At 34.1% G+C, this 13,617-nt stretch overlaps 1 protein-coding gene across 3 annotated transcripts in view; it reads left to right on the top strand.

Annotated features, from left to right (window-relative positions):
- The first annotated feature begins 5,316 nt into the window (after nucleotides 1–5,316).
- Nucleotides 5,317–13,617, top strand: part of LOC123525076 (inositol hexakisphosphate kinase 1-like) — a 47,399-nt gene continuing 39,098 nt past the window's right edge. Inside the window, exon 1 of one of the 3 annotated variants that reach the window (XM_045303806.2) lies at nucleotides 5,317–5,443. In XM_045303806.2, coding sequence (XP_045159741.1) covers nucleotides 5,433–5,443 — 11 coding nt within the window. In that variant the 5' untranslated portion in view covers nucleotides 5,317–5,432. Of the gene's footprint in view, nucleotides 5,444–5,890; nucleotides 5,913–9,116; nucleotides 9,239–13,617 lie in introns of those variants that run through there. The other 2 variants (XM_053538197.1, XM_045303805.2) reach the window with 2 other exon arrangements.

Consider the following 13,617-nt stretch of genomic DNA (forward strand, 5'->3'; position numbering starts at 1 on the left):
TTGATGAAAAGTTAAGAAAGGCTTCTTTGATTTGCAACTGATTGATAATTGTTTGCATTAGATTAAAGCAATAATGAAATTCCTACTGGACATATTACATCTTATTTCAGGGCATGGAAAGTGGAAAGTAATTATAAGATCATAATTTAAAGAAGGAAATTGCCAGTATGAGTGAACAATTCATTTAAAGATATCTATATTTTTAGCTCTAACAGCCCCTAAAAGTGGCTAAGCGCCTGCATTTGAACAATATCGTAGAGGACCTTATAAATGATGATACAGACCAAGTTTAATGAAGACCCATTAAGAGAGTTAATTCAAAAGAATTAACCGCCTCAATCGCTTAGTGGTCGAGTGTCTGCTGAGTGCGGGAGGTCTGCATGCGGTTTATCCCCGGCCGAGTCATACCACGACTGTGACATTAGACATTAATTGTACCTTTAACTTTGGGTTAATAGAATATAGTGCAGATAATGGTATTTTGTAGTAAGTAAATTTTTTTATTTTTTTTACAGATTTAAGTTTCATTTAAATGTAATTATAAATGTTATTTTAAAAACTAGCACAGTCTCTTGTAAACAATGGCGTGGAGAGAAAAAACACATGAATTTCTATGAAAAGCTGGCTGTTTTAAGAAGAATAGATGTTTTCTGTCTGATATACTAAAAAAAAACTATTATTGTCATGTCTTTGAATTGGAATGCAGGAAAAATTAGTTAGCTATCCGCTATACCCTATAGCACTGTAATTCTAATTTTAGAATGGCTTTGTATTAATTTTAGTATAGTCTTTTTATGATTTTACCATTGTATACAAAGATGAGACTATAATAAACTATGAGTTGAGTCGAGTCGAGTACCAGAGACGTGAAAACTGGTACTGGTAGCTCTCTTGCTTGGCACTCAGCATAGGGTTGTGTACCAGGAGGTAAAATAAGCACAGGTAAGTATCTGTTACTAGATACCTAGTTTGTCGAACAAGTGCTTTGTAGATCGTGTTGTATGTTGGATTATCGACGTTAAATAATGCTTACCCTTACATTTATATGCATTCATTTAACTGATATGCAAATTGCGCAATAATATGAAAGGGGACTAACTCAGATAGAATGACATCAGTGAAAAGCTTGAATTTACTTATTTTATTGGTACAACACTTTGATCGGTCTTCTTACCAATGATGAAGCATGCAAACTGAATTTTATACAAATACACCACTCTAACTGACTTTATTTTCAACTGATACTTCGCACTGTTACTTTGTAAGTTCCCGCCAACTGTCAACTGATGTGAGCACCTTAATACATCAAAGTATATAAAGGTACGTACTGAGGTAATAAGTGAAAAAAAAGTAACGCGTTTTTTTTTAAACTTATATTACAATGTCTACATATACAATACAAGCAGTGTGTATATGAACGAAAAACATAAGCTCTGTGTAGCTATTTAGGTCTACCCAAGTAAAGATGTGACTCCTTTTGTGTCCTAATTTTTTACCACATTTCGCAACATTATTCACACTAACAGCTGACTTGCCAAGGGAAATAATCGCGAGGCCCGTATACCGCACTTCGTGTAAATGATATATGTAAGAAATATACGCATATGGAAACTAGCTAAGTGACCTCCTCTTTAACTACATATTCAACAAAGGTAGAACTTCTGTGTATGAAAAGAATTGGAACCACTGCCTTACCCTTGCATGATCGTAAGAGGCGACTAATAGGGTCTTAACACTTGGTTTTGCAGTAACTCTGTGATTCCAACAGGTATGCAAATTTTGATTTCATACCTCATGTTTTTATTTCGATGTAAATGAGATGTGGAACCAAAATTTGTAGTCCTGTTTGGTGCCATATAACCTATACTGTGTTGGTGCGCCGTAAAACCCAAATAAATAAATCTGATAGCTGAATTATGAAATATTTTGTATAAAACGAATTTCAATGATAACGGAAACTTTGAATGGTTAGAAAATCTGTGTCATGCAAAACGCTGTGAGTTAGAATAATTTAAAAGAAAAGCCATTCAAACAATTACTTAATCTATGCAAATGCTGGCTATAAACAACTTTAACTTTAACAGTAGGGGTTATTTGCCTAAACTGAAAGGTTCAATTTTGAATACCTTTTATTATTAACACAATTATATTTGTGCAATGCATTCTGTTCTTATGGCAATGGTAAATAAACGTAAACACACAGAGATATGTGTTCCATCAGCTCCAGTATGTTTCCATTTTGCGTGTCGTTAATTAAAAGTTATATTTTTGTTAAACGGGTTCCATCAGCTCATTTGCTTGTGAAATCGGAAGGCTTTTTATGTTGTGTTTATTGTACTTACAAAGACAATATATGTAAAACACAGATAGGCTAATGTAAATATGAATATTAAAAATGACCCAATGAAACATGTTCGCATTTACCCAATATCTTAGTAGAAGCTAGGGCAACAAGAGGAACACCATTAAGGGCCCGATAAAACGTTATTTATTTATATATTTTATCAACTATCGCAACAACAGTTTTTAAGTGCCGTGTGGCAATCATAAAAGGTCTCCACATGGTAGGACTCATTGTTTTCTTTTGGGATCATGCTGTCTATTCAGTATTCGTGACTTCTCAGCAACGAACATAGTCAAATCGAGGCTGCTAATATTTTGTTTTGCTGCGTACAATGTTTAAAAGGGATGTTTTGTATATTTTATATACTATTATAATAGCGGTCTTTATATACCATCGTAAAAACCATCCAAGTACATTCTGACTACATTACATGCTGGTTGTAATGAATCTTGTTTTAAAAAAATCATAGACAGAAGAAGAACATAATCCACGAATGTGTTATGTCCAAAACGAGGCTATACATCAGTGTTTGTATGGATGTGTAATGGACAAAGAAGCCAAATATCCTGACACAAATATAAATGCATTTGCGTCATGACTCAATTATACTGACATAATCTTATAACTATATCTCTATGTGAATTTCAAGCTACACGCATAACACATGTGAATTAATGCCAAAAAATAATTAATATTCTGTACACCTTACTATTTTCCATTTTATGTTTCACATCTACACGGGAAGTGCAGAGGCAAGTTGGATAAAGCATTTCAACCTAGGGGAGACTCCAACAAGGCAGCCTGTCCACTATTAAACTCTACGCCAGTGTATTTGTTGATGTGTAAATGGTAGACAAAGAAGCTACATATCCCGACACAAATATGAATACATTTGCGTCATGGCTCCAATTTACTGAATTCATCTTCTGTATTGTTTTCGAATTGATATAAAGAGTAGCGAATAAATAATCTGTACACATAATTATTTTCCAACTTAGGTTTCACAGTTACACAGATGTGATAAATAGAAGCAAGGAAATATCTTTATATTGTTTCAAATCAAGGGTGACCATTAGAAGCCAGGAGGTGTGTGTGAGGGGTGAGGCCTGGCAGAAACAGTAAATAAATAATGTGGCCACAGTTTAAAAGAAATAATGATTTCGAAATAAATCGAAACTACCTCTTTATTTATGAATGTAAAATTGCACCCAAATATGTAAAAATCTGGCTTCAGTATCATCTAGCCAGTGTTTCTATTTATATAGCGATAATATAGCCCTACCTTAAAATCTCTGACACTTGATTTTCTGATAGTTTTGATCAAAGGATTTATATTCTAACTAAAAATATGTCTAAAATATTTACCATGCACATGATTTGTTTTTCTATAACTTCGGAGGCCATCTTAATGATTATCTAGCTAATGCTACAATATACCGCTGCCGGTGTCTAAATTTGCCCCAAAGCAGAGGAAAGTTGAAGCAAGTTGAGTTCCTTACAAAACAGCTTCTGGTTGACGATAATAATGCACATTTTCCTCGTGTTAATATTTGTAGGGGTTAGCACTTTTCGTGAAATCTTTTCAGCTTTGTCAGTGACGCAGTGTTAATTATAGTAAGACTAAGAAGAAAGGGAATTCCACCACAATCTAAAATGGTACCAAACACAGTATCAGTTTTGATAAAAAAAATGTGACTTAACACCCTCCTTGTACAAAACCCTTCATATACTTTTGAAAATTTAAAATAAGAGCGAAAGATATTCACTGTTGTTGATAAGTCCCTATGAGCTATGCCTAATATGTAAGTTTTGTTTCAACTTTAGTCCCGGTCTCCTTTAAAAAGCTACAAAGACAAATCTTTTATTACTTCTTTGCTTAAGTGAAGTCAAAATTGCAGTTTCACAATTGTTTGATGGCCAAAATAGCTTAAATTGATTTCATACGTCATGTGTATCAACTCTAAGTCTTCATATTTCTACCAACTTGACTATCAGACTATGGTGGACGCACTGGTCGAGAGGGCTACTCCCATTGTGCAAGGTTTGCCTTTGGGCAAGGTAACAAGTTTACGAAGAAGTCAAACTCCATCCTCGGATTCCTCAAAAGAAACCTTAAGCACTGCCATATATGAGCACTGTCCCAAAATCTACCGGAGATTTGCCTACATTGCACAAATGAGATCGACAGTTGATCAAGTACATGTCAGTTAGTGTAGACCCCATCACCAAACGGACACTGATAAGCTGGAGAAGTTAGAATGCACAACACCAGGCCGTCAGATTCATAGCAGGATTACACCTGTCGCGAGGCAGGATACATCACCCATGCAGTTGCTGAAAGACCTCAACCTCCCATCAATCTAGGACAGACAAACCATTTGGTGTTTCTCTAAAATTAAGGTGGTTGGGGGTCTTTTGTCATGGCTGTTATTTAGCCCCTGTCCGAGAGAAACGCAGAAGTATGCAAAAAATGTCACAGACTATAAAACTTAAGATACAATTGATAGACAAACAATAAACAACAGTATATATTTGAAATGATTTTTTAAACTGAACTTTATAAAGAACCACTCATTTTCCAAGTTCAGACATTTTATCAAAACTGTTATCATTGTATTGGAAATGTTCTAACTAAGAAAATAAGTGGTAAAATCAAAAGTTTTTACCCAGAAACAAAAAAGTTATTGCATTTTTTCAATTTTCCACAAACTGAATTACACTAGCAAACGTCATATTATATGACGTCAAGTCTGCACGCTGTTGCTATTTCCAACGACTTTTTCTTAATTTTCTGAACAGGTAGGATAAATAGAATATTAGATTACTGTCTGAATAAATTTAAATTTATTAGGCTCGTCTACGAAAAAATATAAGGCTCGGCAGAGCCTCGCCTAATATATTTTCTTCAACTCGCCTAATAAATTTAAATTTATCAGACAGTAACCTAATATTCTCTATGTATTTGAACCTCGGTTAGGGCCTCTTTGAAGGGGAGATCACTCTCTAGATAAACGTGTCTATTTTAGTTACAGATCTTTATTACAAAATCAACACTGTCGAAAATAGCAATTCATTTGAAGGAAAATTGATGTTACGAAGGTATTTTCAACATTGTATTATCAGTGTGATATTTTCAATTGTGAATACCTCTTTGAATTCATTTGTAGTCACCTTTTGAAAGACAGAATGATCAAAAATCAAATGTAAATTTATGAAAAATAGGAAGTTGCCTTAGTGGGTGGGGAAATTTGTTGTGTGTATCAATTTTTATATCGATAGTGGTTTGGTCCAGTGTTTTAATGCAAGCACTTGAACAGCAGAGGCCTGTTTATCTTTAACGTTATAGAATTAGTTTTTGCTTTTGATATCATGCAAAGCATGTAACAAGTTTTGTGTCAATGCATATTCTGTTTGGGATATTACCCAGTTTTGACACAAAACTTTTTACATGCTTTGCACAAAACTTTTTACATGCTTTGCATGATATCAAAAGCAAAAACTAATTCTATTTCAGATGATTTGATATCAAATAACCAATCCAGTGTAACAGAAACCGACAAAAGTACCGGTAGGAAGTTTTGTATCTGAATACGAAATTACTGCTTACTGTTGAAACTTTGCACCATGTTGCACTAACGATATTTTTAAGTATGTCATAGATTTAAAAATTATATCTGCTTTTATCTTAGATATAAAATTAAAGAACTTTTATCTAAGATATAAAATTAAAGAATTAAACAAAAACATCATTTTACACTCTAGTCTGCCATATTTTTCATTAATTTTACATTGTGTGTTTCTGTATCTTAATTTGTATACATTGTATATAATTTACGAGGGGTGTTCAGTAAATTTTTACCCAGAAAACTGCTCTCATTTCTTCATGTATTTTCAAAAATCAATGAATCTGATAAATAACATTATTACTTTATTTAGATCTAAGAATAAGGAATTACTTAGCTGAAATGTCAAAATGCTAGTCCCAATGGCCATGTCATGTGACCAATTTTGTCTGTTTTTCTATTTCAAATTTGTTAAAACTTCCCTTGCCACTTTCCTATTTTTCAAGCTACCTTTTCTTAAATTGCCAGAATATTAACCTGAAATGTAAGCGTTACACCAGTAAAGTCAGATTTTAAATATAGCATCATTAAAATCTTTGGCGAGCATATTGTGTTTACCATCACTTGAAAATCAGTGTTAAACATAGACATCAGATAACATTTTGTGTTTTTAATAAAAAATCAAGGAAAGAGGCATTCAAATGTTATGCTGCATAATGTTGAAGGTACAATGCCCTGAAAAAAAGCAACAATATTTTATTAGTGGTACCGGAGGTTTAAAAGTGGTCAGCAGAATATTGCAGATGACCTGCTGTACAGGCGTCAGATCTCTCAGAAGGCAATAACATTCAGTCAGTTTTTGAAAATTACAGAGCTCAGTGCAACAGGAAGACCGTATGAACAGTATAGATTTGTTTGTAGGAAAGTGTAGAAAAAGCATTTGATGGCGAGAAAAATTGAACCACTGATATTAAGCACTAGTCATATTGATTAATTATGAGTGATATGACAGCATAATAATGACGTTGGGCTGTACACATCTTACAGGTAGTGACGTTGCCTTAGAAACAATAAATAAATTTTGGGCATGTTCTGAAATCGTTAAGTTCGAATAGGTTCTTACCCATCATGTTTTCATATTTTAGCAAAATAGACCAGAAATAAAGATATAAGAGCACTTTTCAGGAAATTTTTTAACAACCCTCCTATAAATTAAGAATAAATTAAATGTTTATTTTTTTCTAAAATTGGGCAAACCTCCAGTTTGGGATTTTGAACTTAACCCGTTTGAATTGTAATATGGTTACATATAAGGAAAAATGAATGCGTTTCATGGAAAGAGTTGAGGATAAATGACTGTTTTAAATTTGCATAAGGAAAAATGAATGCATTTCGTGGAAAGAATTAAGGAAAAATGACTGTTTCAGACTTGGATAATTATGTTCATGTTGTACTTATATCCTATTATATGCAAAATAAAATGGAGTTAGTGTCTCCTACATATAACTAAATATCTAATGATTAGGACTTACTGTCTCCTACATAAGACTTTATTATGTCCTAATTAGGACTTTGTGACTGCTAGGCTGAGAGATAGATACCATTATCCGTCATCGTCATTTGATGCATATATATGTAGTGTTGTTTGTCTAACATCTGCTTCCAACATAGGTACAGCAACGACATTTCAGTGGTGTCAAAGTTCATTTCCTGTAAATCCATGGTCATTTGCATAGTGCAGCTCATTTGCATCATCACAGTCTATCATTTTAGTTGTCAGCAGTATAGACATTGATGTCACTGTCAAAGTCTTAGTTTTAGAAGAATACATTAACCATCGGTATCACTGTCTTGTGTAGCTGCTTCCATAGCTGTCAGGATGTCTGTCGGTTTAGCCTGTAAATGTTGGTTTCAAAATTGCCTGATGTAGCCATCATTATCACCATCCCCGCAAGTGTAATCAATTGGATGGTCATTGATGTCTTTAAGGTCAGTTTTGTCAGATCAATCATCTTTGTCTTGTATATCATTGTGTGTAGCAGTTCCATTTCACTGTCATTTGTAACCAGCCTTACAGGTACCGTCATCAGTGAAACTGTCATCGGAATAGGTATCTATGATGCCAATAATCAACGATCAAGTTTTCTCCAAATGGAAACAAAACTTTTATTGAGTAAACAAGTAAAGGTGAAGTAATGGTTGATGATGGGACAGATGGATAGATGAAAGACTGCAGGGTATCACAAAGCTCACGTATTAGCCACACTGGTGGCAGTAACGTACCTAGGATACAGTATGTGTCCATGAGCCATATGCACTTAAATTTATTACAATTATAATGTTTTCTTAGGAAAAAAATGACAAAAAGCCATTTTGAAAAAAAAATTGCACCTGTGACAGTGAGCCATGAGAAAGGTAAGTAAGAACAGTTTGACATGTGCATTGCTTCCAGGTCCGTATTTTTTTTTTCAAAAAAATATTTCTTTATCAATGATCGGCCGTCTTTTGGGCAAAAGAATAATCTTTCAGAAAAACCATACTTCAAAGCCCAGTTCCAAACCATTTACGCGTCACGAGCGAGCAACGGCGTACAAAACGGTAGTGTTTTCTCAGTCCGAATCAATCCCACACATTTTTAATTAAGAGAGATACTAACATGACTAACTCCGTTTTAGTTTTAGCATGTGACATTAGGAGGCTTTGGTGAAAGTGCGGTCATAAATTAATTATTTTGAGCTTGTGAACCCCTACCTAGTTTCTTTGTATAAAATTAAGTCTTGAAACTAGATACTGTGTTTATTTGACAGTCATTGTGGTTACATTAAGGAAAAAATGTATTTCTTTGAAAGAATTTAGGAAAAGTATCTTCCTTAACTTTGTACAAAAATAAATCTGATGTAAACAAGTGTTTAATGAAAGTGTTTAGTTTCTCAGACCCCATTAGAATGAGTTAATTAACAGTCATTTTTGACAATGATTACTGTGATTAAAAGCTCATAAAATTACCTCTGTAATGCCTGAAAATATTCAATCTCAATATCTCTACTGTACATTTTTCATTTTTGCTCATAATTGTTTGTGTTTTAGACAGGATACCATCAATTTTCAGAAACTCACATGTCCCATATTTCAAGAAAAAAATAGGATGAAAATCCAGCAATTAATTTCCAATGGCCATAGATGTAGGCGGAGCTATCTCAGTTAAATGGTCATAATTTTGTGAAAACTGCATATTTCTTCATTTACCTATGTAAAGTGTTTGGTATTGGATGGTGCTTGGAAATAAAACTGTGAAAATGGAGAAGTTTGATAAGAACGTATTGGGAAAAAGGTAAATGTAGCTTTATCCATTCTGATTGGTCAGGTATGCAAACAAACCAAGAAGTGAATTTTTTCAAAATTCAACATTATATTTGCATTTTTTTTTTCAAAATTCAACACAAAGTGACAAGGTGAGCTTTTGTGATCTCGCGGCATCTGTCGTCAGTGCGTCTGTCCATAAACTTTTGCTTGTGAGCACTCTAGAGGTCACATTTTTCATGGGATCTTTATGAAAGTTGGTCAGAATGTTCATCTTAATATCTAGGTCAAGTTCGAAACTGGGTCACGTGTGGTCACCAGGTCAAATCAAAGAAAAAGCTTGTTAACTCTATAGAGGTCACAATTTTGGCCCAATCTTAATAAAAACTTGGTCAGAATGTTACCCTCGATAAAGTTATGGACGAGTTCGTTATTGGGTCATCTGGGGTCAGAAACTAGGGCACCAGGTCAAATCAAAGGAAAAGCTTGTTAACACTGTAGAGGCCGCATTTATGACTGTATCTTCATGAAACTTGGTCAGAATGTAACTTGTTAATTTAGATGATTTCAAGGTCCAGTTTGAATCTGGGTCATGTAGGCTCAAAAACTAAGTCACCAGGTCAAATCAAAGGAAAAGCTAGTTAACACTGTAGAGACCACATTTATGACCATATCTTAATGAAACTTGATCAGAATGTTAATCTTATTGATCTATAGGTCAGGTTCAAACAGGGTTGGCATAAAAGCGGGAAATACTAGTTTTTACCAGGACAGTGGGAAATACAGGAAAATAGTGGGAAATACAGGTATTTCCCGGGAAAAAAGTGGGAAATAGTGGGGAAAAGTCAACATCTCATTGTATGAGCAGAGACTTAAACAAATGTAATTCAGTTAACATGAAATATTTCTCTCAATTAAAAACAGATGATATAAATATTCTTTTTAAGCACTAAATGTACTAAAATCAAGTCCTAAATTTTTATTTCAATTGTTTTTTTTTTCTTTTTTGTTTACCAAAAATGCCTATTACTATTGAGAATCAGAGCATCACATTGTGATGCCTAATTATACATTATTAACACCTTTTCACAATAACTGGGACTAATACTCTTTTCACACTATGTTGGCCCCTCAATTGTCATAATCAGTTACCTGTACAATGTATAGGTAATCTATTAGCCTGAAGCTGTATTTGTCTGACTGGTAATACAATAAAATTTTCAAATATTGAGTATTTCCCACTATTTCCCACTTTTGTGAAATTTGGATCATTTCCCGGGATGGGAATTACTGGGAAATACCTGTGGTCATTCCCACCACCGGGAAATACTTGCCAACCCTTCAAATCTGGTTCAGGTGGGGTCAAAAACTAGGTCACTAGGTCAAATCAAAGGAAAAGCTTGTTAACACTCTAGAGACCACATTTATGACTGTATCTTCATGAAACTTAGTCAGAATGTTAATCTTGATGATCTTTAGGTAAAGTTTGAATCTGGGTCATGTGTGGTCAAAAATGAGGTCACCGGGTCAAATCAAAGGAAAAGCTAGTTAACACTTTATAGGCCACATTTATGACCATATCTTAATGAAACTTGGTCAGAATGTTTATCTTGATGATCTTTAGGTCAGTAGGTCAGGTGAGCGATACAGGGCCTTCATGGCCCTCTTGTTATTTTTTTGGTTTTACGGCACACCAACACAGTATAGGTTATATGGTGCCAAACAGGACTGCAAATTTTGATTTCACATCTCATTTACATCGAAATGAAAACACAAGGTGTGGAATCAAAATTTGCATACCTGCTGGAATCACAGAGTTACAGCAAAACCGAGTGTTAAGACCCTATTAGTCGCCTGTTACGATCATGCAAGTGTAAGGCAGTGGTTCCAATTCTTTTCATACACCAATTCTTTTCATACACAGATCGTCCCAGAACCACATGGGGCTTTTTTGCATGTAAAGTGTTTGATTAATTGCATGTAAAGTGTTTGATTAATTTTCATAAAAAATGTTTTTTTCCCTGGATCTGAAACTTTATTTACTGGCTTCTTTCTATAGACGATAAGGTGAGTTTCCATTGGTCCTAGGAGAAATGCTTAATTTGCATATTCAGTGGAAACAAAGGGCGGTGCTGAAAAACTTGTTAATACATTTTTGCTGATTTAAATAGAACATAGTCTGAGTATTTAAATGAAGTGTAGCTCAGATTGGATACTAGGTAATCTGGTGTGTGAACTGAATGGTAGGGCCTTCATTTCAAGATCTTTATTTCATCCGTAACAGGCCTTTCTTTATGCTGATTTTAAGGCCGAAATTCGGCCCCATTCCCCAATCTAAAAAGTATACTTTTTTCCGCACCTTGGCCAAAAATTCCCCATGCAAAAAAAAAAATGAAATTAGTTTTGATTTTCAGTCCTGATTTTAACAACTTTTCGGCAAATATATTCCTCCAGACAATGATTTCGCGACGTAAATTTCCCCTCCAAAAGGGACCTGGTAGCCTTCCCCAAATTTACAAAAAATGGGCTGCGTAACATATGGGACAATGCGTCTGTGAATATCCCAAAGCAGTACTTGAACAGAAAACAGTAAATAGCATTTTTAGCTCGACTTTTCGGAGAAAATGTAGAGCTATTGCACTCGCCCCAGTGTCAGCGTCGCCGTTGGTTAAAGTTTTTGATAAAGTCAAATATCTCTGTTACTATCAAAGCTATTGACTTGAAACTTAAAATAGTTATTTACTATCAAAGTCTACACCAGGAGAAACAATCCCCATCACTCTGATTTGAATTTTGGAAGAATTATGCCCCTTTTTAACTTAGAATTTTTGGTTAAAGTTTTTGATAAATTCAAATATCTGTTACTATCAAAGCTAATGACTTGAAACTTAAAATACTTATTTACCATCAAAGTCTACACCAGGAGAAACAATCCACAGAACTCTGATTTGAATTTTGACAGAATTATGCCCCCTTTCAACTTGGAATTTTTTTACTGGCAAAGCTCTAATTCAGAGTCAAGCACTGAGAAAAGTCGAGCACGCTGTCTTACGGACAGCTCTTGTATATTCTTAAAACCATAATGAGATGACATGCAGAATGTAACTTCAGTCATATTGCTTAAAGGTCAACATGGTTCAAGGTCGTGCTATGGCCAGATATTACAGATAAGTAATGTAGTGGATGTGCTTATTTCAAAAGCAATCTCTAGTTAAAAACTTGCAATTCAGATGCAGTTTATTCTTTAATAGGTTGTTCTAGTGTTGTGCTGATATGTCATCACATTGATGAATCATGCATGGCATGACCAGCATGCTAATCTGGTCTGAATAAGTACGTTACAATTGAAACCAAATTGCTATACTTTTTTCATCAGATTCTGTTCTGAAAATTGTCTAGTCATTGTGATTATGTGTTTGCAAGTTATTTTATGTTACAACTTAGAAACTTCTAGCAGTTCTGACAATCAGTGCTTCAATTTCACTAAATTTTGTTTGCATTTTTTCACAAGTACTTTTTTCTTTTTTATGAGCTGAATTATAAAAAAAAAAAGACTCATGCAGCAAATGTCATTACTATTGCTGGTATTTCATAATTGTTGAATATGCATGTATTATGTCTTTGAGGTTTCTTTTGAATCTGAATTTGTGTTATTTTTTTGTAAAGACGCTAAGCATTAATTTAAGCATTCAGAAATATGACGAAAGATGACTGTAATAAGATTTGCAGTTTTGAAAATGCAATGTAATTTATGTACTTGGACATTTTTTGCTTGTTATTAGAAATAATTATGTTCTTACATGTTCTCTTCACATAAATTGCTGGATGCTGACTGTGCAGAATATTGCCTTATTGATCTACCTACAGTGCAACAAGTGTGAAAATACCCTATAATCTATATATAATACCCTATAGACTGTACATTAATTGTATGCGGTTTCTTTAGGAAACGTTTGATGGTCTCTAGGGAACAGGCAAATTAATATCCTCAGAAGTAATTTATGAGTATTGACACAATTATGATGTATTTTTCTTTCTCTAAACAATTGCTTAGTCTAAAATAGAACTAGAGACACATTGTTTTTAGCTCATCTGATTTTTTGAAAAAAAAATGATGAGTTATTGTCATCACCTGATCGGCATTGGTGTTGCCTGGTTAAGTTTTATGTTTAGGTCAGCTTTTCTCCTAAACTATCAAAGCTATTGCTTTAAAACTTGTAACACTTGTTCACCATCAATAGCTTGGTTAAGTTTTGGGTTTAGGTCAACTTTTCTGCTTAACGGTCAAAGCTATTGCTTTAAAACTTGGAGCAGTTATTCGCCATTAAAAGCTGACTCTGCACAGCACGTACTGTAACTCTACATTGCTTTTTGCAAGAACAATGGCCCCTTTTGGACTTAAAAAACACG

The sequence above is a fragment of the Mercenaria mercenaria genome, chromosome 3 (assembly GCF_021730395.1).
Source record: "Mercenaria mercenaria strain notata chromosome 3, MADL_Memer_1, whole genome shotgun sequence".
In the NCBI taxonomy this organism is placed as follows: Eukaryota; Metazoa; Mollusca; class Bivalvia; order Venerida; family Veneridae; genus Mercenaria; species Mercenaria mercenaria.